The sequence below is a fragment of the Gracilinanus agilis genome, chromosome 3, assembly GCF_016433145.1.
Source record: "Gracilinanus agilis isolate LMUSP501 chromosome 3, AgileGrace, whole genome shotgun sequence".
Lineage (NCBI taxonomy): Eukaryota > Metazoa > Chordata > Mammalia > Didelphimorphia > Didelphidae > Gracilinanus > Gracilinanus agilis.
This window is the reverse complement of record NC_058132.1, coordinates 238,006,242-238,032,147: the sequence shown is the minus strand read 5'-3', so window position 1 is coordinate 238,032,147 and position 25,906 is coordinate 238,006,242. Positions and strand designations below refer to the sequence as shown.

At 32.6% G+C, this 25,906-nt stretch overlaps 1 protein-coding gene across 1 annotated transcript in view; it reads right to left on the bottom strand.

Moving 5' to 3' along the window:
* Nucleotides 1-25,906, bottom strand: part of CERKL (ceramide kinase like) — a 182,647-nt gene that overhangs the window by 103,721 nt on the left and 53,020 nt on the right. The window contains exon 2 of the mRNA XM_044666474.1: nucleotides 9,109-9,351. Within this exon, the coding sequence (XP_044522409.1) occupies nucleotides 9,109-9,351 (243 nt within the window). The remainder of the gene's footprint in view (nucleotides 1-9,108; nucleotides 9,352-25,906) is intronic.

Here is a 25,906-nt window from a genome sequence, read left to right as displayed (position 1 = left end):
AAAAAAATAAGTCATGTCAGGCTAATCCCAGTTTCCTTTGTAGTTTTTTTTTTTTTCATCACAAGATAACTGGACTGATAGATGGAGGATATTCTGCAAGTATTGTTTACCCAAATTTTTGCACATAATTTGGTCAAGATTTTCATCCTTTTGGACCAGAGGCAGAGATGTGGGTTAGACATCCAAGTAGATAAAACCCCATTTCTCTCCCTATGTAATCTGTGTTCTGGCCAAACTAGAAAACTTGCGGTACTCTTTTCATAATATTTTTGTCTCCAATATCCTTATCTTTGCATTGGCAAGCTATCTACTACATATGTGCTAAATACCCTTCACTTCTGGCAGGTAGAATTCTTCTGCTCTTTAAGAGTCAGCTCAAGCATCCTCTTTAAATATGGACTCTTCTTGATCCTACAACATACCTTCTCCCTCCAGAATTTACCTAATGTTATACACTTCTGTATTTAGTTACCTGTTTTTATATTATGCCCTCACAATGGAAGATAAGCATTATGAAGGTTGATACTGTTTTATCTTTGGATCCCTAGTACTTGGTACATAATAGGCAATAGCAATAATAAATACTTTTTGATTAAAAATACTGTTGTCTTTTGAAATATATAAAAATTAAAAATATTGCTGACTATATTATGTAGAATCTCCATTCAATATCTGTCAGTTATATCTAAAATAAGTCTTGGACATTTAAGTAGTATTGAGGACAGAGCTCTGGCTGGAGTCAGTTCATGTACTATTTGTATGACCCTGAACAAGTCACTTAATCCTGTTGGCCTCAGTTTCCTTGTCAGTAAAATGAGTTGGAGAAGGAAATGGTGGCGCAAGGTGGCTCAGTGGATAGAGGGCCAGGCCTAGGATCAGGAGGACCTATGTTCTAATGTGGCCTCAGACATTGTGTGACCCTATGCAAGTCATTGAATCCCAATTGCCTAGTCCTAACCACTCTCCTATCTTGGAATCAATACCTAGTATCAATTCTAAGTCATAAGACAAGATGAAGAGAAGGAGGAAGAGACAAAAAGGGTGGAAGAAGAGAAGAAGGAGAAGAATGAAAAGGAGAAAAGGGTGGAAGAGAAGGAAGAAGAGAAATAAAATGCGGAGGAGGGGCGGGGGAGGAGGAGGGGGAAGAAATGCAAAGCACTCCAGTATATTCGCCAAGAAAATCCCAAATGGAATCACAAAGTCAGACATGATAAAACAATAATAAAAATAATTCTAATCATCATATTTATGGTACCCTAATTAGGCAGTAGTTCAAAGCTTAAAAGATACCTAAAGTTTGAGTACAATGCCAAAAAGGAATCTTAAATGTTTTACATGACTTACTCTGTAATTTTTACCCCATCTTCTAGCAATGGGAGATCACAGAATTTAAAGGGCTAGAGAATAATATTTTTGCTACACACTGCTCTCATTTAGGTCCTTTTATATTATTTAAATCCAAGTTTGTCTTCATACTATTAAGAGGTAGAAAAGAAACTACAAAAAATTGATAAAAGAATTGCAAAACCAATTAAATGGTTGGAAAGTATCCCAGGAATTGAAATTAAAATAACTGTGGTTATATAACCCAGAGGAAAAAAAGGTTCAGAGTTGTTTGATTATTGTCATCAAAGAATATGAAGATATTTTTATGAGAAGGATGCACATCAATTTTTCTCTGTGTCTGTTACAGGCTAACAAGAGTAAATAAGCTTAAATGAAAGCAAGAGAGATTTGTGATTCTTTGAAAAAGTAATCCCCAAATACGAAGATGAAAAATATTCAATTTAGTTTTTAACACATTAAAATACATTTTAAGATGTTCTCATTATATGGTATTAATTTCTACTGCTTAAATACTTAAACTATTAATGAACATTTTTATTTGGAAATTAAATGAAGTTCAGTTATTTTGAGTAGACAATATAGTCCAATGAAATAATTGTTTTCTGTTTTAAGATGTATTACATTTCCCCAAGGAACAATTTACTCTGGTTATTTTTATTTTTAAGTATTTTTTGTCATTCAGCCATGGACAAATATCAGTAGACATGAATGAGCATTTCCATATAAACAGAAGAACTGAAGAGGTTTGTTTATGAAATTCCAAATCTTTATTATTATTTTTTAAATCAACGTGTTACTCTCAAAGTTGCATTATATTTCTTTTTCCTAAAGTTTGTTCTCTTCTGAACTAGAACTAAAATAATTCTTTTGTTTTTTGTGGGTTTTTTTTCCAAAAGGGAGGAAACATTACTAGTTCTCTTCCCTACTCAATTTTTTTAAAAGCCTTGTTATATAAGCATAGCCAAGAAAAACAAATCCATGTACTAGTTTTGTCCTAAAGATATATCTCAATTTGTACCTCAAATTCCTCAGCTTTCTGTTTTACAGTGGGTACCATGCTTTCTCATTGGTGCTCCATGGTTAATCACAATAATGATAGAGTTCTTAAGTCTCAAAGTTACTTTTCCTTATAAAGTATTTATTTACAAAGTGTCTTCTTAGTTTTGCTCATTTAATTCTGTATCAGTTAACATAGCTTTCTAGTTTCCTCTGAATTCACCTCATTCATTATTTTTAATATCATTAACAATATTCTATCATATCTGGGTACCATAATTTGTTCAGCCATCTCTAAGTGATGACACTTTCCCCTTAGTTTCCTCTCTGTGTTCTCAGTAAAGCACTGCTATTCACATTTTTTGTATATAGGTATCCTTTTCATTTTCCTTTGATCAGTTTGGGTCCACAATCTACTTTTAATGATCAGCATCTCAATTACCATTTTTATGATTTATATTAAAAATAATTAATATTAGGAAATGTTCACACTATTTCCTAGCCCTCCTTTGGGCACCTGGTGAATACAAGGAATCATAGGTTTTCATACTGACTTGACCAAGAAAATATGGCTCAAACAATAATACCAGAGACACAAAATGTTTAGAATTGGAAGGGTCTTCATCCTCCAAATATACCAACACAGTTTCCACTGCAACATTTCTGATGGTCATCTAGTAACTGATTAAAGACTCAACTTTCTGAAACAGGCAGTTTACTTTTTGATACTTCAAATTATTAGACTTTTCCTAAAATAGTTTAAACATTCATCTTTTCAATTTCTTCCCCACTGATCTTGTTTCTGATTTCTGAGGCCAAACTAAGAATAAGTCTAATTCTTCTATATGGCAACAAATGCCAGAATAGAGATACCATATCTTTCCTCTCTTAACCACTCTCAGATATTTCCACTGATCTTCATGATGAACAAAAGATCCTTCACAATCCTACTTGTTCTCCTCTAGATATGCTCCAGTTAATCAAACAACTTCTAAACAATGCTGCTTGGAACTGTAATCTGACCAAAGTAGAGAACAGTAGGCCTGTCTTTATCCTATAAACTATGTTTCTCTTAATATAATCCAAGATAACATATGCTTTTTTGGGCTACCGTAACACACTCATGATTCATACCGAGTTTACAGTCCAATAAAACTCTTAGAGGTTTTACAGACAAGCTTCTCTCTCATCATCCTTCTCTTGACTTGAATTTAGAAAGTTATCTCTTCTAAACTCAAATATAAAACTTTCACTTGACCTTATTGAATATCATCCAACTAAATTTATTTCAGGGTTCTAGCCTATGAAGTCTGTCATCCAGTATGCTAATCATCTCCTCTTTAGGATCATCTTCAAATTTAATGAAAATGTCAGCTATTTTTTTATCCATCATTGACAAAAATATGGAAGATAATAGCTAAGTCAAGCAGAGATCCCTGAGGCACTCCCTGGAAGACCTTCCACCAAAATGGCATTGCATCAGTTGAGCCAAGTTGCTCAGTTTGTTCTAAATTAACCTTACTCTATTATAATTTAGCCTATTTATTCATCTTTTCAACAAAATAATGAGATGGTTTCTCAAATGATTTGGTAAAATTTAGATGTATTTTTTCTAAAACCTTCCTCCAAATCTAAGTTTAGTGTCATATATTAGGGTCAAAAAATCTCACAAACCAAATGCAAAAAAATAGAAATATTAAGTGTATCCTTTTCATATCCTCAGGCAATAAAAATGTCATTCAACAAAGGACAGTGGAAAGATAAATTAAAAATTAATTGGAAACTAAATAACCTAAACCTAAAGAAGAAGTGGATTGAAGAACATATCATAGAAACAATAAATAATTTCATTAAAGAGGATGACAACCATCAGACACCATACCAAAATTTATGGGATATAGCCAGAGCAGTACTTCAGAGAAAAATGTTATCTCAAAATGCTTACATCAAGAATTTAGAGAAAAAAAACAATCAAGGATTTTGGCATACAACTAAAAGGCTAAAAAAAGAACAAATTTTAAATCTCCATTAAACATTAAAATGGAAATTCTGAAAATCACAAGTGAGATTAATAAAATGATAGTAAGAAAAATTTTAACTAAAAACTAAAGGCTGGTTTCATGAAAAAATTAAAATAGACAAACCATTCGTTAATTTGATTTTAAAAAGGAAAGAAGAAAATCAAATTACCAGTATTAAAAATGGAAAGAGTGAATTCACCACCAATGAAGAGGAAATTGAAGCAATTATTGAGGGCTATTTTACTAATATATATGTCAATAAATCTGATAATCTTAGTGAAATGGATAGATATTTACAAAAATGTACATTTCCCAAATTAACAAAAAAAAAAAAAAAAGGAAACAGAATACTTGAACAACTCCATCTTGAAAAATAAATTGAACAAGTCATCAATGAACTCCCTCAGAAAACTCTTCAAAGCTGAATGGATTTTCAAGTGAATTCTCCCATTTAAAAGAACAATTAATATAATACTATGTAACCAATTTGGGGAAACAGGAAAATAAGAGATTGTACTAAATTCTTTTTACACACAAATATGACTTGACACCTAAACCAGGAAGAGCAAAAACAGAGAAATAAAACTATAGACCAATCTCTCTAATGAATCTTGATACAAAAAAAATATAAATAAAATATCAGCAAAGAGACAACAACAATATATCACAAGGATCATTCATCACGACCAGGTGGGATTTATACCAATAATGCAGGAATGGTTTAATATTGGGGAAACTATCAGCATGATTGGCCATATCAATAATAGAACCAACATAAATCATCCGGTTATCTCAATAGATGCAGAAAAAGCTTTTGGTAAAATATAATACCATTCCTATTAAAAAGCACTAGAGAACATGGGAATAAATGGAGCTTTCCTTAAAATAATGAGTAATATCTTATCTAAAACCATCAGAAAGCATCATCTTTAATGGAGACTAGCTAAAAGCCTTCTCAAAAAGATCACGAGTAAAAGAAGGATGATCATCATCACCACTATTATTCAATATTGTTCTATAGAAATGCTAGCTATAGGATCATAAAACAATGTGGAAAGACTTATATGAAGTAATGCAAAATAAAGTGAGCTGAACCAGGAGAATGTTGTACACTGTAACAGCAATAACATATGATGATTAATTGTGGTTAACAAATATTATCAGCAAAGCAAGGATTCAAGACTCCAAGAGACTCATGACAAAAAAAAGCTATCCATCATCATAAAAGGAACTGATACGATTTGAATGCAGACTGAAGCATATCATTTTTCACTTTATCTTTTTCATTTGTTTTTCCTTGTATAAGCAATATGCGTCTTCTTATACAACATGATGAACATGGAAATATGTATTGCATGATAGCATATATATATTTATGTATGTATAAATATAACCATATCATATTATATGCCATCTCAGGGATGGGAGGAGGAGAAAGAAGGAAAGAAGGAACATGGATAGTGAAATGTCAGAAAATAATTATTAAAAAATTATCAAATGTAAAAAAATTGATTAAACTAAAAATAAAGAGGCTAACTATAGCAATAAGAAAAGACAAAGAAATGGAAAGAATTAGAATTTGCAATGAAGAAACAAAACAATCACTCTTTCTAGATGATATGACCATATATACTTAGAGATTCCTAGAGAATCAACTAAAGAACTAGTTGAAATAATTAACAACTTTAGCAAAGTTATAGGATATAAAGTATATCCATGTAAATCATCAGCATTTCTATATATTACTAACAAAGTCCAGAAACAAGAGATAGAAAAAGAAAATCCTTTAAATTAACTGAAGATAATATAAAATATGACAAACCCAGGAACTATACGAACCCAATTACAAAATATTTGACAAATAAAGCCAGACCTAAACAATTGAAAAAATATTAATTGCCCACAGGATACACCAAACAGATATCTTAAAAATGAAAATTTTACCTAATCTATTTAGTCCATACCAATAAAACTACCAAAAATTATTTTTTAAATCAACTTGCTCATTATTTCTCATAACACAGTAGTATTCCATCACAATCATATACCACAGTTTGTTTAGCCATTCCCCAAATGGTAGAAATCTCATTTTCCAGGTTTTTGCCATCACAAAAAGAGCTGCTATACATATTATGGAACATATAGGTTCTTTTCTTTTTCCCTGATCTCCTTGGGAAACAGAGTTAGCAATGGTATTACTGGATTTAAGTGTATATATAGTTTTATAATTCTGGGTAAAATTCCAAATTGCTCTCCAAAATGGTTGGATCAGCTCACAAATCCACCAATAATGTATTAGTGGCTCCATTTTTTTTACATTCCCTCAAAGATTTGTCATTTTAGTCAATTTGATGAGTGTGAGATGATAGCTCAGAATTGTTTTGGTTTGCATTTCTCTACTCAGTAGTGACAGAGCATTTTTTCATATACCTTTATATGGCCTTGATTTCTTCATCTGAAAATTGTTTGTTCATATTTTTTCCTATTTATCCATTGGGGAATGGTTCTTATTCTCATAAACTTGACAAAGTTCTCCATATATTTTATATATGTGACCTATAAATGAGAGGCTATCTATGAAAATTTCTTTTCTGAATTATCTACTTTCATTCCAATCTTGCCAATATTTGTTTTATTTGCACAAAATTTTAATTTAATGCAATCAAATTTAGCAATTTTACATCTCTTAAGGCTCGCCATTTTTGTTTACTCATAAATTCCTCTCCTATTCATAAATCTGACTGGTAATATGTTTGCTATTCTTCTAATTTACTTATATATCTATTTTCTTTTATGTCTTGATCATGTATCCATTTGAATATTATCAGTGAATGGTATAAAATATTGGTCTCTACCTAGTTTCTGCCAAACTACTTTTCAGTTGTCCTAACAATTTTTACCAAAAAACAATTTCTTATCCTCAAAACTTGGATCTATGTTTTTGTCAAATGAAAGGTTACTATAATATTTTACTACTCTTTGATGCATTTTTGTCCTGTTCCACTGACTTAACTTTCTATTTCTTAGTAAGTACCAGATGATTTTGATAATTATTGCTTCATAATATAGCTTAAAAGCTGGTACTGCTAGACCTTCTTCCTTTATACTTTTTTCATTAATTTTTATATTCTTGATCTCTTGTTCTTCCAAATTAATTTTATTATTACTTTTAGCTCAATAAATTTATTTTTTGTAATTTAATTGGGATGGCATTGAATAAGTAGATTAGTTTAGGTAGAATTTTCCTCTTAATTATATTGGCTCTGCCTATCCATAAATATTATTCCACCAATGACTTAAGTCTGACTTTATTTGTGTAAAAATATTTTATGATTATGATAGTGTAGTTTCTGGGTTTGTTTTGGCACATATAATCCCAAGTATCTTATTCTATCTATTTTAAATGGAGCATCTCTTTTTATCTCTTCTCAAAGGACTTTGTTATAAATATACAAAAATGTTGATGATTTATGTGGGTTTATTTTGTATCCTCCTGAGCAGGTTATTTTTTTAAAAACTTAGAAAGACATGAAATAATGAAGAGTTAAACATGTTGAACCAAGATAACATTATATACAGCTACAGAGTATTTGAAAAATAACCTATAAATGTCTACCTCTAGAAAAAGAACTAATAAATAGAACTATGAAATATATAATTTAGATATATTTTTGTCAGTTGATGCTTTCTATGGTGGAAGAATGGAAAGAAAGTGGTAAAATATGTGGGACTTAATTTTTTACATTATAAAAATGAAATTTTTAAAAGAACTCTGACTAATTAAATAATTTATCATGATTCCTGAAGACTTATGATGAAACATGCCTCCCACCTTGTGGAGGAAGGGTGATTAAACTATAAGTGAAGAATAAGACATCCATTTTTAGACATGATGAATGCAATACAAATTTGTTTTATTTAACTATTCTTAGATAACAGGCACTGGCCAGTATGCTCTTAAATTACTAGTTACAAGGGAGGACTTTTTTTTTTCTTAGGTGGGATTGTTATTTGGGGGAAAATGAGGAGAATGGTAATAATGAAAAAATGAAGAAAAGAAGTAAATGAATACAAAACACACATCATGTACAATATATATCGTATTACTTGCCACCTTGGGGAGGGAAGAAGTATGAGAGGGAGGGAGAGAACATGAATCACAAAATATGTCAAAAAGTGATTATTAAAAGTTGCATTGGCATGGAAAAAAGTAAAATGAAATTTAAAAAATGTTTTTAATTAAAATGCCCTGAAACGGAAGATCCTGGGTTCAAATTTGATCTTAGACAATTCCTAGCTATGTGACCCTAGGTAAACCATTGAATTGACATTGCCTAGTCCTTATGGCTCTTCTTCCTAGGAATTGATATTTAGTATTGATTCTAAGACAGAAAGTAAGGGTAATTTTTTTACTTTAACAAACTTAAATAAAAATACACAGAAGAAAACAGAAGGAAGTCTAGAAGGATTCACAAAAACAAGTAGAAAAGTGTTGTTACTACCATGTTAAATTTAATACATACTTTAAAAAAACCAAGCTATATTTAATAGATTCACATTTTCTTACTTTAAAAAATTCAACATCCTTGTTTGTCTGCAGTACTTTTTGCCATCTTCCTTTCCATGGGTTTTTTCACATTGGAGTGCACAGTGGTGAGTTGAACAGCTAACTACATTCATCCAGGTAGCATTATGCTTAGTTGACAGCCTAATAACATCTTTCTATAATAAAGTATTTACTTACCAGTCAAAATTTCCTTCAAATGTTTAGCCCATGAGGCACAATGGTCTTCACTTATGTTATTAAGATTAAGAGTATAATCCTTCAGTTTATTTCGTTCCTTTTTCATACATAGAAAAAGTGTGATGCCCATCAAAGTACCACCTTTTTGCTGCTTGGCAGAACGACGCCTTTTCAGTTTCACAGAGAATACATCTTTGAGCTCAATAAATTCTTCTTTACTCACGAAGTCACATTTGGAATTACCTAGAAAAGAAAAGAAAATTTTCAACTAAAAAGTAATTCGTCTATTCCTGAAACTTGAATTCCCAGTACCTAACAGTGTCCAACACACTTAATTAATGCTTATTGGCTGATGAGAGGAAAACAAGTACATAAGATTCAATGGTTAGTAATCTTGATCAATTTATAATTCTTCATTTAAATTATTGAAGGAAATAACATTTGTCACTTTCCTTTTCTGTCATTTTGTCAAATAAGAAATTCACCTAATCATTATTAACAATGATTTCTTAGCTGTCAAATTTGATTTTTTAAAAGAATATAAGTCCTCATCCTGGATATCTTTGCAATGCACCCTTCTGAAAACCCTTCTTTTCCTAGATAGTATTTTCTCTGGCACCAAGTCTATAGTCTTGGAACTATGCTCAACTCCTCACTCTCCTTCACATGACACATACAATCACCAATCAAATCTTATAATTTCTTCATTGACATTTCTCTTATCTGGTCCTTCTCTTTACTGACATATAAACTACCTTAGTTTAGGCTCCTCATCAAATTTTTCTCAACACTCCAATCCATCTTCAACATCCAGTATACAACATATGCAAACAGTGATGAGTTATTCTAATTCCATTCAATTATTGTTTCTTGTCTTAATACTATAGCTAGCATTTTTAATATGATGTTGAAAAAGAGTGATGATAATGGGCATCCTTGCTTCACCCCTGGTCATACTTGGAAGGCTTCTAGCTTATTCCCATTACATAAAATGTTTCTTGATTTTTGGATACGTACTACTTACCATTTAAAAGAAAGCTCCATTTATTTCTATACTTTCTAGTGTTTTTAGAAGGAATGAGTGGGGCAGCTGGGTAGTACAGTAGATAGAACACTAGGGAGTCAGGAGGCTTTGAGTTCATATTTGGCCTTAAAGCTGTGGACAGTGTCTCCCTAGGAGCATAGTCTAGGTTTAATATAAAGTTAAAAGTTAAAAAAACAGACTGGAAAAATGAGCAAATAACAAAAAATAACCTGATTATATAAAGTTGCTATGGGGACAGGGAAGATCAAAACACAAACTCAGCAGAGGACAACAATGCAAAAAAGCTACAGGTAAAATCTCAAAGAAAAATGTGAATTGTTCCTAGGCCCAAGAAGAATTCTGAGAAGAGTTCAGAAAGGATTTTTAAAAATCAAAGAGAGGTAGAGGGAAGATATGGAAGAGAAAATGCAAGAGAATCACACACAAAAAAGGAGTTAACAGTTTGTGAACATAGCATAAAAATGGGGAAAGATGAAGAAAATTCCTTACAAGGTAGAATTGAGCAAATGGAAGCTGGCTCTATATGAAACCAGAAAGCAACAAATGAAAAACAAAAAAAAAATGATAAAAATAGAAAAAGTGAAATATTTCATTGGAAAAAAACCAACTGTCATGGAATATAGATTAAGAAGGAATTTAAGAATTATTGGATTATCTGAAATCCTTGATCACAAAAAAAAAACAAACATCATATTTCAAGAAATGGTCAAGGTGCTGTTGTCGTTGTTGCAGTCATATCAAAAACCTGCCTGCTGATGTTGAGGGATAGGGCCTGTGCCATACTTTGTGCCTGACAACCACCACAGTGCAAGAGACTTTTTCTGCTAACTTCCTAAGTTGTTTTGCACAGAAAGATCCTTTCGCCTCAACCTTTTATCAACTCTGACACTCTAGGATATAGTTTCAGGTATGGTTTTAAATTTGTTTGTAAGGGAATTTGGGGAGAGTTCAACTTCACCATCTTCTACTCAATCAATTTAATCAAATATTTGACTGAATTGACTGAACCGACTGCTTATTTATACTTACAGACTGTAAAGTTGGATGGAACCTAAGAGATTACTTTATCTTGTTTTTCCTACACTTCATGAATATAAATATTTGTTTTGAATAAGTAATGAAGCTAGAAATACTTCCCCTCTAAGTTATTAAATATGTATATAGCAAAACAAATTACATTACAGATTTATGAATGAAAATGGGTATAATTTCCCCTATTTTGCTCCAGTTTTCCACTAAACTACATCCCCTTTATCACCAACAGTATTCTCTATTCACAAATTCCCCTAAGTAAATAATCATGGTTTTTGTCAATATATTTCAAGATCGGATATGCTCTGTAATAAAATTAATAGGGAAATATTAATCCAACCCATCTAATATTATTAATGAGTAAGCTGAGACTTCTATGGCTCTGTGTTCTAGTCTGATGTTTCTCCATTTGTGTCTTCTCTGTCTTCCATATTCTATATTTTTTGGTTGCTTCTCCTTCTACCTCCCTCTCTCACCACTGGCCAAAATATGGCATATACTTGAATATAATTTTGTAATTTACTGGCTGGAATTTCTAACACCTGTTCTTAATTTGAAATTTTGATGAATCGAATATTTTCTATTTCTACTTCTTGAAAAAATGAAATAAAATGTTTTTACTCACTTGCTCCTTGACAGAAAATGTTCCCACTTTGCTTAAGAAAAATATATTTTTGCATGTTATCATATCTCCATTTTAAAACATGTATCAATTATTTAAATGTTCTGCCTTTATTTCATATATGCAGGCTAAATATTGACATTGCAAATGACTCAGATGAAATTCTTCAAATAAATCAATCTAAATTTGGCCAAATTTACCAGTCAATTAATTAAAAATACTGTTGATAAAAACTATGTCTCAGGGTTGCACAGTAATAATCATACATTATCATGCAATTATATAAAATCATTGATGCTTTAAGTAATTTAATCTATTTTGCCTCTTTTGCCCATCAAAATACCAAGATGAGGTGGGTAGGGCAGGTTTTGTGATGTCCATTTAATAGAAAAGAAAAATGAGGCAGAGAGAGGTGACTTGGTTTAAGAACTTATCAAGCTAATGGTAGGACCAAGTCTAAAATGCAAGTTTCCTGATCTAGCATCTTCTTTAATAAATAACAGTTGTCCAGATTTCTGTCACCAAAAATCATAGTATTTTTTTTATTTTCCTCTGTGTTCTAATATTCAAAGTGACTGATACTTCCCAAAGAATAGGGTTCTTTCTAGTTTCTACTTAGATTTGGCTTTGTAGAATATCTTATAAGCTTTCCAAAATGTTCTATAATCTTCTATACTCTCCAAACCATTTCTTGATTCAACAATCTATTCTCTTGAAGAAAAATGTAGAGATTGTACTTATTATTACTTATGTATTCTCAAACATACTAAACATTCATCCTTTTAGTTATTTCCAAAGGCAATGAAAATGATGAATCCCAATAAAAGGCTTACCTGATATTTTAAGACAACCTCTCAGATACTACCAAGAGCATCTTTAATAGACAAATGAGGCAAGAAAAGAATTCAAATGGTGGGACCTAGCCAGGGGGACTCCTACAATAATTTCTAAGAAATCTTCTTTGCCTACCTTCCAAATTAAAAATTCCTTTCCTCTTCTCCCCAAACACCTAAAAATATATATTAAAGAGGAAAGGATGTCTACAAAATCATATAGTAGTTTATGTTCATACATGAATGACACTTAAAAGGGAATAGGCAAAGGTTTTTGAATTGCACTCAGAATAAATATGTTTAGTTATTTTCTAAATAGCTGACTAAAATAATTCCCACAAATAAGTAAGCTTCCTTCAGAATAAAAACTATTTCTTCAAAAACTATGCATCATGTCATTATAACAAATGACATTGTATGTTGTTGCATGTAAAAATTAATGTTACGTTAATATATTAATCAAATCAACATGCATTTAAATGTGTACTATGTGTCAAGTACTATGCCAGGCCCTATTGATACATATACATATATATATACATATATATATATATATAAACAAGTAGGAGAAAAAATATATATACATGTTTTTATTCCTACTTGTTTCTTTATACCACAGACACCAACCACTGAACAATTACCACCAACAGGCAAGTAAGCACAAAACCCCCCCAGGGATGACAGTGGCATCCAGATCACTGGACTTGCCTCCAAGTCATCCCCCAAAGTCATCATGTAAGGAAGCAACCCTTTTGTTGAAAGACCAGTCATCCCCACCAACTACTAATTACAGAACAGACAAACCAGCCAAGCTGAAGTGTCAAAGCACCCTGCTGAAGGAGAGACAAGGGGCTGTATGAGCTAGGTAAAACCATTACTACTCCAACCACCATCTCCTTTTACTCTAATGCAGTTGAACTAGGACTCTGGGAAAAGAAGTGCTTCCAGACTACTTTCCCTTGTTTAACTTGGCCCAACTTCACTGAAAAGAAGCAAACACCATGGAGATGCAAACTTGAAAAATGTGCCTTTACTGTAGCCCCCACTTCCTTAGCAGTAACAGATACTGAAGAGCAGGACAGACAAGTTCTCAAGACCCAAGTCCTTAACACTGTTCAACATGAGAAACAGATGTGACTCTATCGGTAGAACCAACACTAAAGAAGGCACATTCCCATCTTCTTTGACACTCACTACACCCAAGGCCTAAGAGACTTTTATGGTTTATAATGCAAGACTCCCAAATATGTAGACATCCTAAAAGAAAGTGAGCTCCTGGAGAGTAGATCCTATCTTACTTTTCTATTAGTACTGCCTATGCTTAACACAATGTTTGCCACAAAATAAATATTTAGTGCTTTTTCATTCATTGTTTTCACAAATCAATTCCCACTCATTTCAGCTAACAATTTAACAGAAATGTTATCATTTATTGAATTGGAAGAGAATTCATTTCACAAATTTTGTAAAGTCCTAATAATAATAATTCAAAAAAGTCCTTATTTTATCAGTCTAACTAACTACATGATCTTCAGAATAAAATTAGGATATTGTGAATATTATCAAATCAGGGGAAACTCCAGTTAAACTTTTCCATTCTTTTAAGAATTACCCAGGAATGTTTTTTCAGTGGAAATTCAGATTTTTTTAAAATTGAGATGGATATAGGGAGGGACAAGATGGCTTTTCTAATGGCATAATATTCAACAACTTCCTAGATATGCAAGCAAACCAACACTCCATTAGATGAAGAAAACACTATAGAAAACCCTTCTAACCTGCAGATGATGCCAACGAATTCTTTAAACCATCTAAGATAGGAATTCTTAATCTTTTTTTTGTATCTTGGATCCCTCCAGGACCCACCAGGACCTAGTAGTCTAATGAAGTCTATAGACCCCTTATCAGAATGCTTCTAAACCCATAAAATAAAATGCACAAGATTATCCAGAAAAAAAAGCAATTAAATTAAAATTGTTTTAAAAATATTTTTAAAAACAAATTCATGGACCCATGATTCGGAGTTCTTAATCTAAATGAATAAGCTAATGCAAGATGGGTCTTTAAAAGTTAATTTAAAAAAGAAAATAAGCATTGTTTAAAGAAAGTCATTGGCTCCCAAAAGACTTTATATTTGGATAGTCTAAAAGGACACAAATAAAATATGACAGTCAGAACAAGTGTTATTGTAACCCTACTGAGAGAAGAATTACATTTTATATAAAGTACTCCAAATATGAGACTAATTAAAAAAACACTTTTATGTCTAACCTCTATGTAGAGTTACTTAAAAAGGTCTCTTCATTCCCCATGAGAACTGGGAGGGGAAATTAGCCTTAATTTGCAAACTAAAACTGGAAAAGATTTGAGATCCTATATGAGCAGAAGTAGAGCATCTACTTAAATTCTCACCTAACTGTATTCATATTCCTTTGCTAACAATATATGTATGCTATATTACAAATAAATTCTATTGAAAAAAAAAAGCTTTCACTAATGTGGACAAAATTTTAACTTACAATGAGAACACGATGCATGCACATAGAACATACACGATATGGTAAAATATTTTATGTAAGTAATATGAATAGAGGAGATTCATAAAAAGTAAGAATATTCATTTTTCATTGTTGGAAAAAATAAGTAACAACTTGTTACATCAAATAACTAAAATTATATTTTATTTACCATTTTTAGAACATATGATAAAATCTTAAGAATTTTGTATAAAAACTTTTAAGTTGGCTATGAGAACTGGAGTTATACAAATAGTATATTATTTTTGTTTTAGGTGTGTTTTATCATTGAAGAACTATTGGTTCATTAGGATCATATTGGTTATAGCTCGCTGTTTCAGAACATTAACTGTCCTCTCACATTACTTACAAAGATACTGGGTACCATCTGTTCTTGAAAGGGATTTAAGTATACTTCTATTGGATATCATGCTATTTATTTAATTCAGCACCCACTTCCTATTGTTGTATCTTCTGGGAAAAAAAGTCAATTTAATTACAGGGAATAAAGATAATCTCTCCTGCCAGGTTATCCTGTCACCATGCGAGCAAAGCAGAGACCTGTATAAAAGTAGGTTACAGCAGTTAGGAAGAAGGATAAGGCCAACAATGCTTAAGAATATTTAGCTGAGGTTTAACAAAAATAGAATAGTGAACTGCACTTTTAAAAATATTACTGTAAGCTGAAGGCTTGTCGAAATCAATCTTGGCACATCTGTCTGATGCAGACCGTAAACAGGATTAGAGCTGGATTTATCTGCTGGACGCTAATTGTGCTTACAGTTTCTGCACATGTCCACATTTTAAAATACTGCCTGAAAAACGAGCCTGCCTGATATATGAATCCCTAACAACAGAGTTTATGTCCACACTTATGGTATATTAGACTTTTAAGCAACATGGAGTCTAACATTCTGGGCTATTTAGAATTACTTATCTAATCCCCTAATTAAAAATACAAGATTCTGTTTGAATACACCACACACTGAGTTAAATATCTGTGAAGCAAAGGACCAATAAATTTGAATACACTTTAATTGTAAGAAGACAACAACAATGTAATTGTTAACAACTGGGTTAAACTAGGGTTTAAACAAATAAGGCTGTTCTTGCACTTCAGTGGAAATGATAAAAAAAAGAAAGAAAGAAAGATTGCCCTCTAGATTAAAGATTTAACATTTGTTAATACAAATGCCTAAGCACAACATATTTTAGGAAAATAGCAAGATTAGTGAGGAGCGGAGTTAATATCCTAAAAGGATTTTATCAAAATTCTGAGAAAAATCTGTAATCTACGTCAAAAATCTGCAAATTAAAAAATATATATACACCAAATAATGTTTTTTTAATGATAAAAATATACTGATTTCCAACTATGGGGTTTCCCCCTACATTATTCTACATTATGGCTGAAGAATTTAAATGTCAGTGATAAACAGGCATTTGCCATATACTTCAGATTGCATATTTATCAGTCAAGCATCAAAATCAGGAAGTCAAATCAATTGCTGTGCTCTTTTGAATGCACTTCTGAAAGGTACTAAAGAGAATGTACAAACGCAAAAATTCCCCAAATATTTACTGCATAATAACTGTGGGTAAGACATGCACATAAAATATATTTTATGTATATGTACACACATACACATATGCATACATACTTAAAACTAATAAGAAGGATCACATAACTGCTGATTCCGTCTTACTTTTAAAGTAATTTTTCCACTAAGAGCATGTGGTGAATTTTTTCATCTTCTAACTAGCTCTTTTAAAGCCAATTAGTTCAAAACTTCTTTTGACATAAAGGAAATGTCTTTCCAAGACTAAAAATTCATGTGAAAAGAAAACATTAGTCATCGGTATGCTTCATTCAACACGAAATCAATCATTCAACTAAACATAAATATCTTGATGACTGTCATCAAATGGAATGGGCAAGAGCAAAGAATATATTGGGGCTATGTCATCTTTATTAGCTTTCAGAAAATATATATCCTTAAAATTCCAATTTTCTTAGATATGTAAGAAGGGACACCTCCTACTTTTCTGGGATAAAAATACTTATAACATGTTGAAATATTTTCAGATAGCAAATATTATAATTAGTGAGTTTGCTTATTCTCTCCTCCATTTACTTGGTATTTATTTATCCCAATATATGTTTACCATCTCAGTCAAATATAAGATCTCTTATGGTGAGGGACTGTTTAATTTTATTCTTTTTATTTGTTGAATTGAATGTTTATATCTGTTATGCTATATGTCAGAATTTTACCAATTATATTTTATCATTTTCACTTTAAATAGGGTCAGTAGTTCGAGCAGTGGATAGAGCACTAATCCTGAAGTAAGGAAGACTCATCTTCCTGAGTTCAAATCCAGCCTTGGATACTTACTAGCTATGTGATCCTGGGCAAGTCACTTAATTCTGTTTGCTTCAGTTTCCTCAGAAACCCCAAATGGAGTCTCAAAGAGTTAGACACAACTGAAAACAACCGAACAAGCACATTGTTGTAATGTTCAAATGCTTTTTTAGACCCACCTCACTGGTATTACTTATTCCAATAATTCCATGATTTTGCTCTATATTGATGTTCACCTCTATGAGTCTTATCATATATGTGTGTATGTTCTTTACTTTTATCTGAATTTTCCTGATTGGATGTCTCAATGGAAAAATAATTTATTAAGCACTTAGTATAAGCAAGGAATTAGTAAGAGAAAACAATACATGTGAAGCTTCAGGTGAAAATCAAACGATCCTTAAAGTGCATAGCAAAATAGATACTAAGAAATCTGACTTAATGCCATTTCCATTGACAAACTATATTCATTTCTGATGCTGAAGTATTTGACAATGGTAAGGACTCTGGTGTCCAGAATTTTCCTTTCTAGATTTTCAGTGGCTATGGCTATTATGGAAGCAGGAACTGCAGCACTGGCCCTGGAAGGCAGTAACAGACGTTCTATAAACAGATCCAGTGGACTGGGAAGCATTGCTGTGCTTGAGGTTCTTGGAAGCTGAGAAATTCCATAGCATGTACAATTCTCTAAGTGTGGCATCACAATTAAATCAATTTAATAAATGTATTTTAATCTTAATGATGGTTATGACAGCACTGTCATTTCTTTAACATTGATAGAATATCTAATTAGCTCTGTGTATATGTGTTTGTGTGTGTGTAATGATGCTGTCAGACTTGGTCATTGGGTCCTTTAGTTTTGCTTAGATGTGTTTCTTTGTATAGAATTCTCTCTCGAGTGATCCCACAACTTCTACTTACTAAGAAATAACTGGATAAGAAATAACTGGAAAGAAATATTAAGATTGTAAAACTCTGGAGCCTTGAATTCATAAAGTGCTTTCTCTTCTCTGTTGCCACTTTTGGAGATTCTGTCACTGACTCTCCATGCTGGGTATAATATTCTTATTGGGTATGCAGTTCTTCTACAAAACATTATGGCAGCCTGGAGGAACGGGAGGAGATGGAAGTAAATCCTTTTTTCTCTGCTATTGCTCTCTGGGAAAGGAGCACAGAAAAAGACAAAGGAGAACCTTTCCCAAGCACTGAGTGTTCCTTCATATCTGGTTCTCCTCCATATGACCAGGGAGCACACTCTTTGAAAGGAAAGAAAGTGGGAAGGGTATAAGCATTTATATAAGCCTACTATGTACCAGGCACTGTGTTACATACTTAACAAATATTATCTCATTTTCTTCTCAAAATGAGCAATCTCATTCTACTTCTACTTAACAGCTAGTCAAATAATTAACCCATAGCACAGTGCCTGACACATAGTAGGTGCTTTATAAATTAATGTTTACTTCACTTGAACACATCTATCTTCTTTCCCTTGTGTTCATCTTATTCAGGCCAAATTTAAACAGTTCCTTCACCTAATCCTCACAGGACATGCCCTTAGTAACTTTCACCTTCCTACTTCATTTCCTTTTTTAAGATTACCAGCTTACCAATGAATTCTTGAAGTATGGTCCCAAGAATTGAACACAGTAATCTAGATAGATGGTCTAGTGAATAGGGAGTAGTATCTTATTCTCCAAAATCTCTATAAATGTAGCCTAGGATTATATAAGTTTTTGGAGATGCTGTATCGCAGACCAAAAAAACAAACAACAAACCAAAAATCCCTTAGTTCTTTTCAAACTGCTGCATAATCATACCTATCCCCTTTATACTTGATACTTATGATGTTGATCTTTTGAACACAAGTGTAAGACTTTACATTTATTCCTGCGGAATTTATTTAATTTAACTTAGTACAATGCTCTAGCCTGTCAACACAATACCATTTTGGATTCTGATTGTAATACAGTATATTAGCTATCCTTCCCAGCTTTGCATAATAATGCAATCTATATCTTTATCTAAATCACTAACAAATATGTTGTATTACTTTATTAGAGAACTCTTGCCACACTAATATTGAACTTCTAAAGACTTCTCTTAGAATCTAGTCTCTAATCAAATATGAAATTTTCTTACATCTCCAGCTTCTCCATAGGGATAGAATGAGGTACTTAAGCATAAGTCTTCCTAAAACCTAGGGAATTTATATTCACTAGTTGACATTTATTCATTGATAAAATACTCAAAGGACATATATAAACAGGCAGTTTTTAAAGAACTACAAATTATTGACTAATGATCATATGAAAGTATTACAAATCACTTATAATCAGAGAAATACAAAAATTAAGCCACTCTGAGGTTTAATGTCTTACTCATCAAATTTTCAGAATCAACAAAAAAAGAATAATTAAGAATGTGGGCGAAGTCACAAGAAAACAAGAACATTAATATATGGTTGGTGAAACTAATAATTGGTGGGTGATTCTGGAAAGCCATTTGGAATTTTGTCCCCAAAGTCACTAAACTGTGCATGCTCTTTGACCCCAAATATCACTACTACCTAATTTCCTAAGGAGATCAAAGAAACCCAAAAAGGACCTCTACATAAAAAATGTTTATAACAGCTCTTATTGTAGTGGCAAAGAATTAGAAATTATTCTCCAACTAGGGAATGACAAAACAAATTATAATATATGAATGTAACAGACTTTTATTGTGCTTCAAGAAATGAAGAAAAGGCTGTTTCAAAGAAACTTGAGAAGACTTGTATAAATTAATGTCAACCACCTTTGTTTGATCATTTCCAGTGGAAAGGTCATTCTCTTTGACAGAGGAAATAGAAGCAAAACAAGAATTGAGAAGTTCTGCTTTAATAATAAACAAACAAACAAAACAAAATAAATTTTTCTTGTTGTCCTTAGCTTTCTTTTCGAGTTTCATCTTTCTAAATAAAGGCTTTTTAACTCCTGACACTGACACAATTTTTACACATTTGTATTCATCTTTTGTTGCCTGTCCTCCTTCTATCTTCTGTATATTTCTTCCTTTCTTTTCTTTTTAAGATCTAAGTTGATTTGAGAGTTCCTTTTAAATACACATTCATCTCTTAAGTCAATTCTTATTTTGACTACTCATTCCAATTGCTTACCGCCTTCTTAAGCACCTTCCATCCCTCCTGAATTGACTTCCTCTGAAAAAAATACTAATTCATGAGATCCTAACTACCTTGTTCTGAATATGTGTTCCCTAAAACTAGAATGTGCATCTGTTGCACTAAGGTCAATTTTCTTCTCCTTTTCTATCAGAAACCATGAGATAGCTCCCACATTCCCCTAGGGTTCACACCATTTTCACCCCAGCATCCAGGTCCATGCTTTGCTGCTTCTATGTACTTTTTCTCACATGATTTCCTACAGATAGAATACCTTTTATGACTTTTCTATTTGTTTAAATCCTCTGCATCCTTTAAAGCCCAGGTCATATGTCACATCATTCTTTAATCTCAGTCAGTAAATGTCTCTCCTCTCATGTCTTATATAGTACTTTGTTTTACACTTAGTTTGTATTGTGTAGGTCATATCTTCTTAAACTCCATGGGAAAGGAATTATATTATACCTAGATTTTGCATATAATCTAAAAGATTAGTAGAATCATAAAGGTCTTATCCTGCCCCCCTACCAACCATTCCACTCTTTTTCCATCTCTCCTCAGTCCCCAAACTACTGTCCTCCCTCAATCAACACTAAAAGCAGGTAATAACTTTCTCAACACTGAGAAGACTAGGGCCATCCAGTTATCTTTATTTCAAAGTTTCATAGAATAATAAACTTTCTCCTCTTGTGCTTTGGTCACAGAAGCATCACTACACCACACAAAGACTGACCTTGCTGCCTGGGTCCTTAATTCTACTTTTCTATACCTCCTTTGGGTGTTTGCCCCAGTAATCATTTCCTTCCTCATATGCCCTTCTCCCACTTCCACCACTCTAATGAAATTGTTTTTTCGAAGTTTCTTTTATGATAGACAAATCTAGTGTTACAAAGTTGCATCTGATAAATTTAATTCAACAAATATTTATCAAGCACTTACCATGTACAAAGTACTGTGTAGTAGGTGCTAGAGATATAGAAACAAAAATGAAAAATAGTTCCTGTTCCCTCAAGGAAATTATAATCTATGGGGTGTGGGGGCAGGGTACATAAATCTTATATGATATAATCTCAAATGCACCTTCCCTGATGCTCAAAAATCCTCCTTCTATACAACTATCACCTCCCAATTTCATTTCCAAACCATTTTTTCCTCTCTTTTCAACCAAAAAGCCCTATCACTCCCATGTTTAACCTTCTACTACATACCAAAGAATGTAGCCACTGAAAAGAGAGTTTGATCAGTCCACCTTTTCTATTTCTTTTTAAAAGTCTCTATTCTCTGGTAACAATGAAGTATCTATTCCTTACAAGCTAATCAACATCCTTTATCCTCAACTCTCATGCATCCTCTAAAATTTGTTGTTCCTATATCTACAGTTTCTCCCTTTGCACTTACCTCTTCTTACATAACTGAAAAACATGCTCCTGTGTTCCAATTACAAAGTCTTCCCTTAAGATTATTTTTACTTACTAGCATATCTCTCTACTTCCTCTCACTATTAAATTTCTTGAAAAAATTGCCAGTCTCATCTTCTTCTGCTTCTTCACTATCCATTCTTGATTTAAATCCCCTGCAATGTGGTTTCTATGCCTTACCAATGTATTCAAACCGCCCTCTCAGTAGTCATGACTTCCTAATTGTCAAATCCAATAGATTTTTTTATTTCAAATTCTCATATTTCCTGTAACTTTGGATGCAATCAATCACTTCACTTTATGTTAATGATCTCTCTTTTCTTGGCTTACTCCTCCTCATAATGCAACTACTCCATCTAAGTTTGTGTTCCCTGGATTCTTATCCTTAATTTAGCTATTTCCCAAAGGTTCATGTTTTACCGTTTCTTCTCTCTCTATGTGCTCTCTCTGTAATCTCATTCACTCCTATACCTTTTACTCTAGTTATATACACACTCCCAAGATCTCTGTGCCCAGTCTCAATCTTTCATTTGAATGCTAAACTCACAGAATTTAGAATTAGAAGAAACCTTTCAACCAAAACCACTCCTATCACCAACTTGCACTTGGTAATAGTGTCCCTTTTCTGGTTGCCATAACAGTCTAATATTGAGTTTACAATCCTCTGGAATCTCAAGCTGAGATCCATAAAACTTCTATATTTTTTTATTTATTTTTTGTAGAACAAGTACTGAGTCACCTGATCTTGCTTTAATGAAATTTATTTTTAACCTAATCTTAGATTTATCCATATTATTGAATTTTATCTAATTAAAATAAGTCCAATTCTTCCATGCTTTCCAGATTTGGGAGGATCCTGACTCTATTAACTATTCTTCTCAGTTTTATGTAATCTGCAAATTTGAATACATCTTTACCTTAATGCAAATCATTGATAAAAATGTAAAACAGCACAGGATCAAGGAGAGATCCCTCCACTGTAGAGCTCATGAATATGTTTACCATCTCTGGGAAAGGGGAGGGAAGGGAGAGGGAGACAATTTGGATCATATAACTTGAGAAAAGTTATGTGGAAAAGTTATTACATGTAATTAATAAAATAAAATATCTTTTAAAAATATAGCACTGAACCATTAACGACATTTGAGTCTGGTAATTCCACTAATTTGATTAGGCTAACTAACTTACTATCACCCAGCCCATATTTCTCCATCTTTCCTAAAGACTAGAATCAAATGCATTATCAGATATTTTCCTAAAATCTATGTAACCTATATCTATAGCATCCCCTCTGATCTACTAATTTAGTAACTCTAAATTAGAAAAAGGGAAATAATATCAGGACAGCATCATCTATTCTAAAAACAGAGCAAAATGAAAAAGTTCTCATTAACATAACATTTCCTTTTCTGGATATTCAATAATCATCTTTTTGGCGATCTGTGCTAGATCTTAACCCAGAGTTAATTCAAAATCATGGATCTGTTATTTGTATCGTCTATTCTCTTCCATTTCTTGTAAATCAATATATTTCCTCTTCTTCAGTCTCTATATCCTTCTAAACATCAGTGGCATTGGATCATCAATCACATAGAGACCTATTTTAGGACACATGGTGGTTCATATGTGCCAAGTGACTTGAATTCATCAGAGACAGAAAGGGTATTCTGCTCCTATCTCTTTATTCAGCTTGTACATCCAATAATCCCTATCAGTCATTTTTGTGGTATCACTTCCATTCAAAGGTCATTTTCTTTGGCAGAGAAAACAGAAGCAAAATGCGTTGAGCAACTCTGCCTTCTCTTGATTGTCAGTTATTTTTGTTCCTTTAATCCCAAAGCAGCATTCTATTCTATCTTTGATTGTCCTCTGTCCTCCAATTTAACTTTTTTGATAACTTATTCACATACTTTGCTTTGCATAACCTATTCTTCCTTCTCTCTCTCTTTGCCTCTTCAAAGATGGGTTTGCCATATTAAAGAATTTTTTAAAAAGGGAAGAAAAGTAGAACAAAACCAACATATCAAAAAGTCTGATATTACATTTCACACCCATGGACCCCCATCTCTGTATATAAGGGAAAGAATGGTATCCTCTCACATCTCCCTTTTGAGGACATGCTTGGCCATATAGGGAAGGTAGTCAGCATAGTGGTTAGAGTTCCAGGCCTTAAGTCAGGAAGTCCTGAGTTCAAATCTGGTCTCAGAAACTTACTAGCTATGTGATACTGGATAAGTAGTTTAACTCTGTTTGTATCAGTTTTCCTCATTTGTCAAATAAGCTGGAAAAGGAAATGGCAAACCACTTGAGTATCTTTGCCAAAAAAAACCCAAATGGAGTCATGACGATTCAGACACAACTGAAACTACCAAACAACAAAACTCATATTCACTTATAAGGATGGAGTTGACTAAATAAATCATCTCAAACTACCCAAACACTAACAAAATCTTACAAAACTTTATCATGTGAGAATAGTTCTACTGGATCAATCAATAAAAAGCATTAGCCAAGATATAAAAAAGTCTTAGAACAATTTGGAAGCAGTGAAAGCCCCTGGATGAAATTAAATGATGTTGATTGGAAGAGTAATTAAAGAGACTTAACCATGCCCTCTGAGGAGGCATGGATAAACCAGAATGTTAATTCAGAATTCAGTGTCTAGCCCACTCAGTAGTGGAAGTAGTCCCAGCCAAGTCCCTGAAAGGGAATCAACTGGGATGAAGAAAAGCCTCCTAACCCTCTCCTAACCAACCCCGCCTCATCATCAAAAGTTCAGAAGATTTTGGATTTCCCTATGAACAATGTCCCTCAAATAGCTGGCAGCTATGTCTGCACTAGGAATCAAAGATGAACTAACTGAACAATCTCAGTAAAGGAAGTTTCAGAACTTTACAGGGAGCCCAGCAGGATGTTATAGTAGCCTACAGGTAATTCTATGGGGACTCATGCCACAAAAAGAAGGGGGAAAAAAGAACTTTCAACAACCTAGAGACATGTGCTCTAAGCCTGAGCCCACTTTTCCCTAGATATTTTATATGTTTTTTGGGGGAGGAGGTTGCACCTGGTTTTTTTGGGAGGAAGGTAATTTCCTACCAAATGTTATTATTTCACTTTAGTATGTATCTTCTAACTAAAAACTAATCAAGTCTTGCTGGCTAATCAATGAGCTATTAATCAATAGGGGAAGTACATTAATAAGTACTCCAACTAAAGTACATCATCCTTCACCTCCTATACAAGCTCTAACCTCTGCTCACCCTTTTACACATGTACTCTCTCCACTTTTTCACAATTCTTTAAATCCAACTTAAATATTACAATACAGGATATTTGTTTATGTGCCTTATCCCTCTACAAAGCTCTAAGTTTCATGAAGGCAAAGAATTGTGTTTTTAAAATTTTTTTATCTGTCCCCCAGTACCTAATACAGACCTCTGAACACAGAAGGCATGTACTATTTGTTGAATTTAATAAAAATACTTTTGTTAATAATTAATGCTTGAACTGAATTTCTGAATCCTTAAAAATATTAAATCAGATTTGTATAGGTTTGCAAAACACTGCTCTCAGAAGAATCTTGTATAGTAAGAAGGATAAGCATTACTATCTCTACATTTTAAATAACTAAATTATTTACCTTTGATTCATTTAAACACAATAATCATTTATTAAGATCCTACCTTACCTGAAGTACTATGAAAGACTCTGAGAACATAGAAATGAAAGGAAGAAAGAAAGAGAGGGGGGGGCGGGGAGGAAGAAAGAAAGAAAGAAAGAAAGAAAGAAAGAAAGAAAGAAAGAAAGAA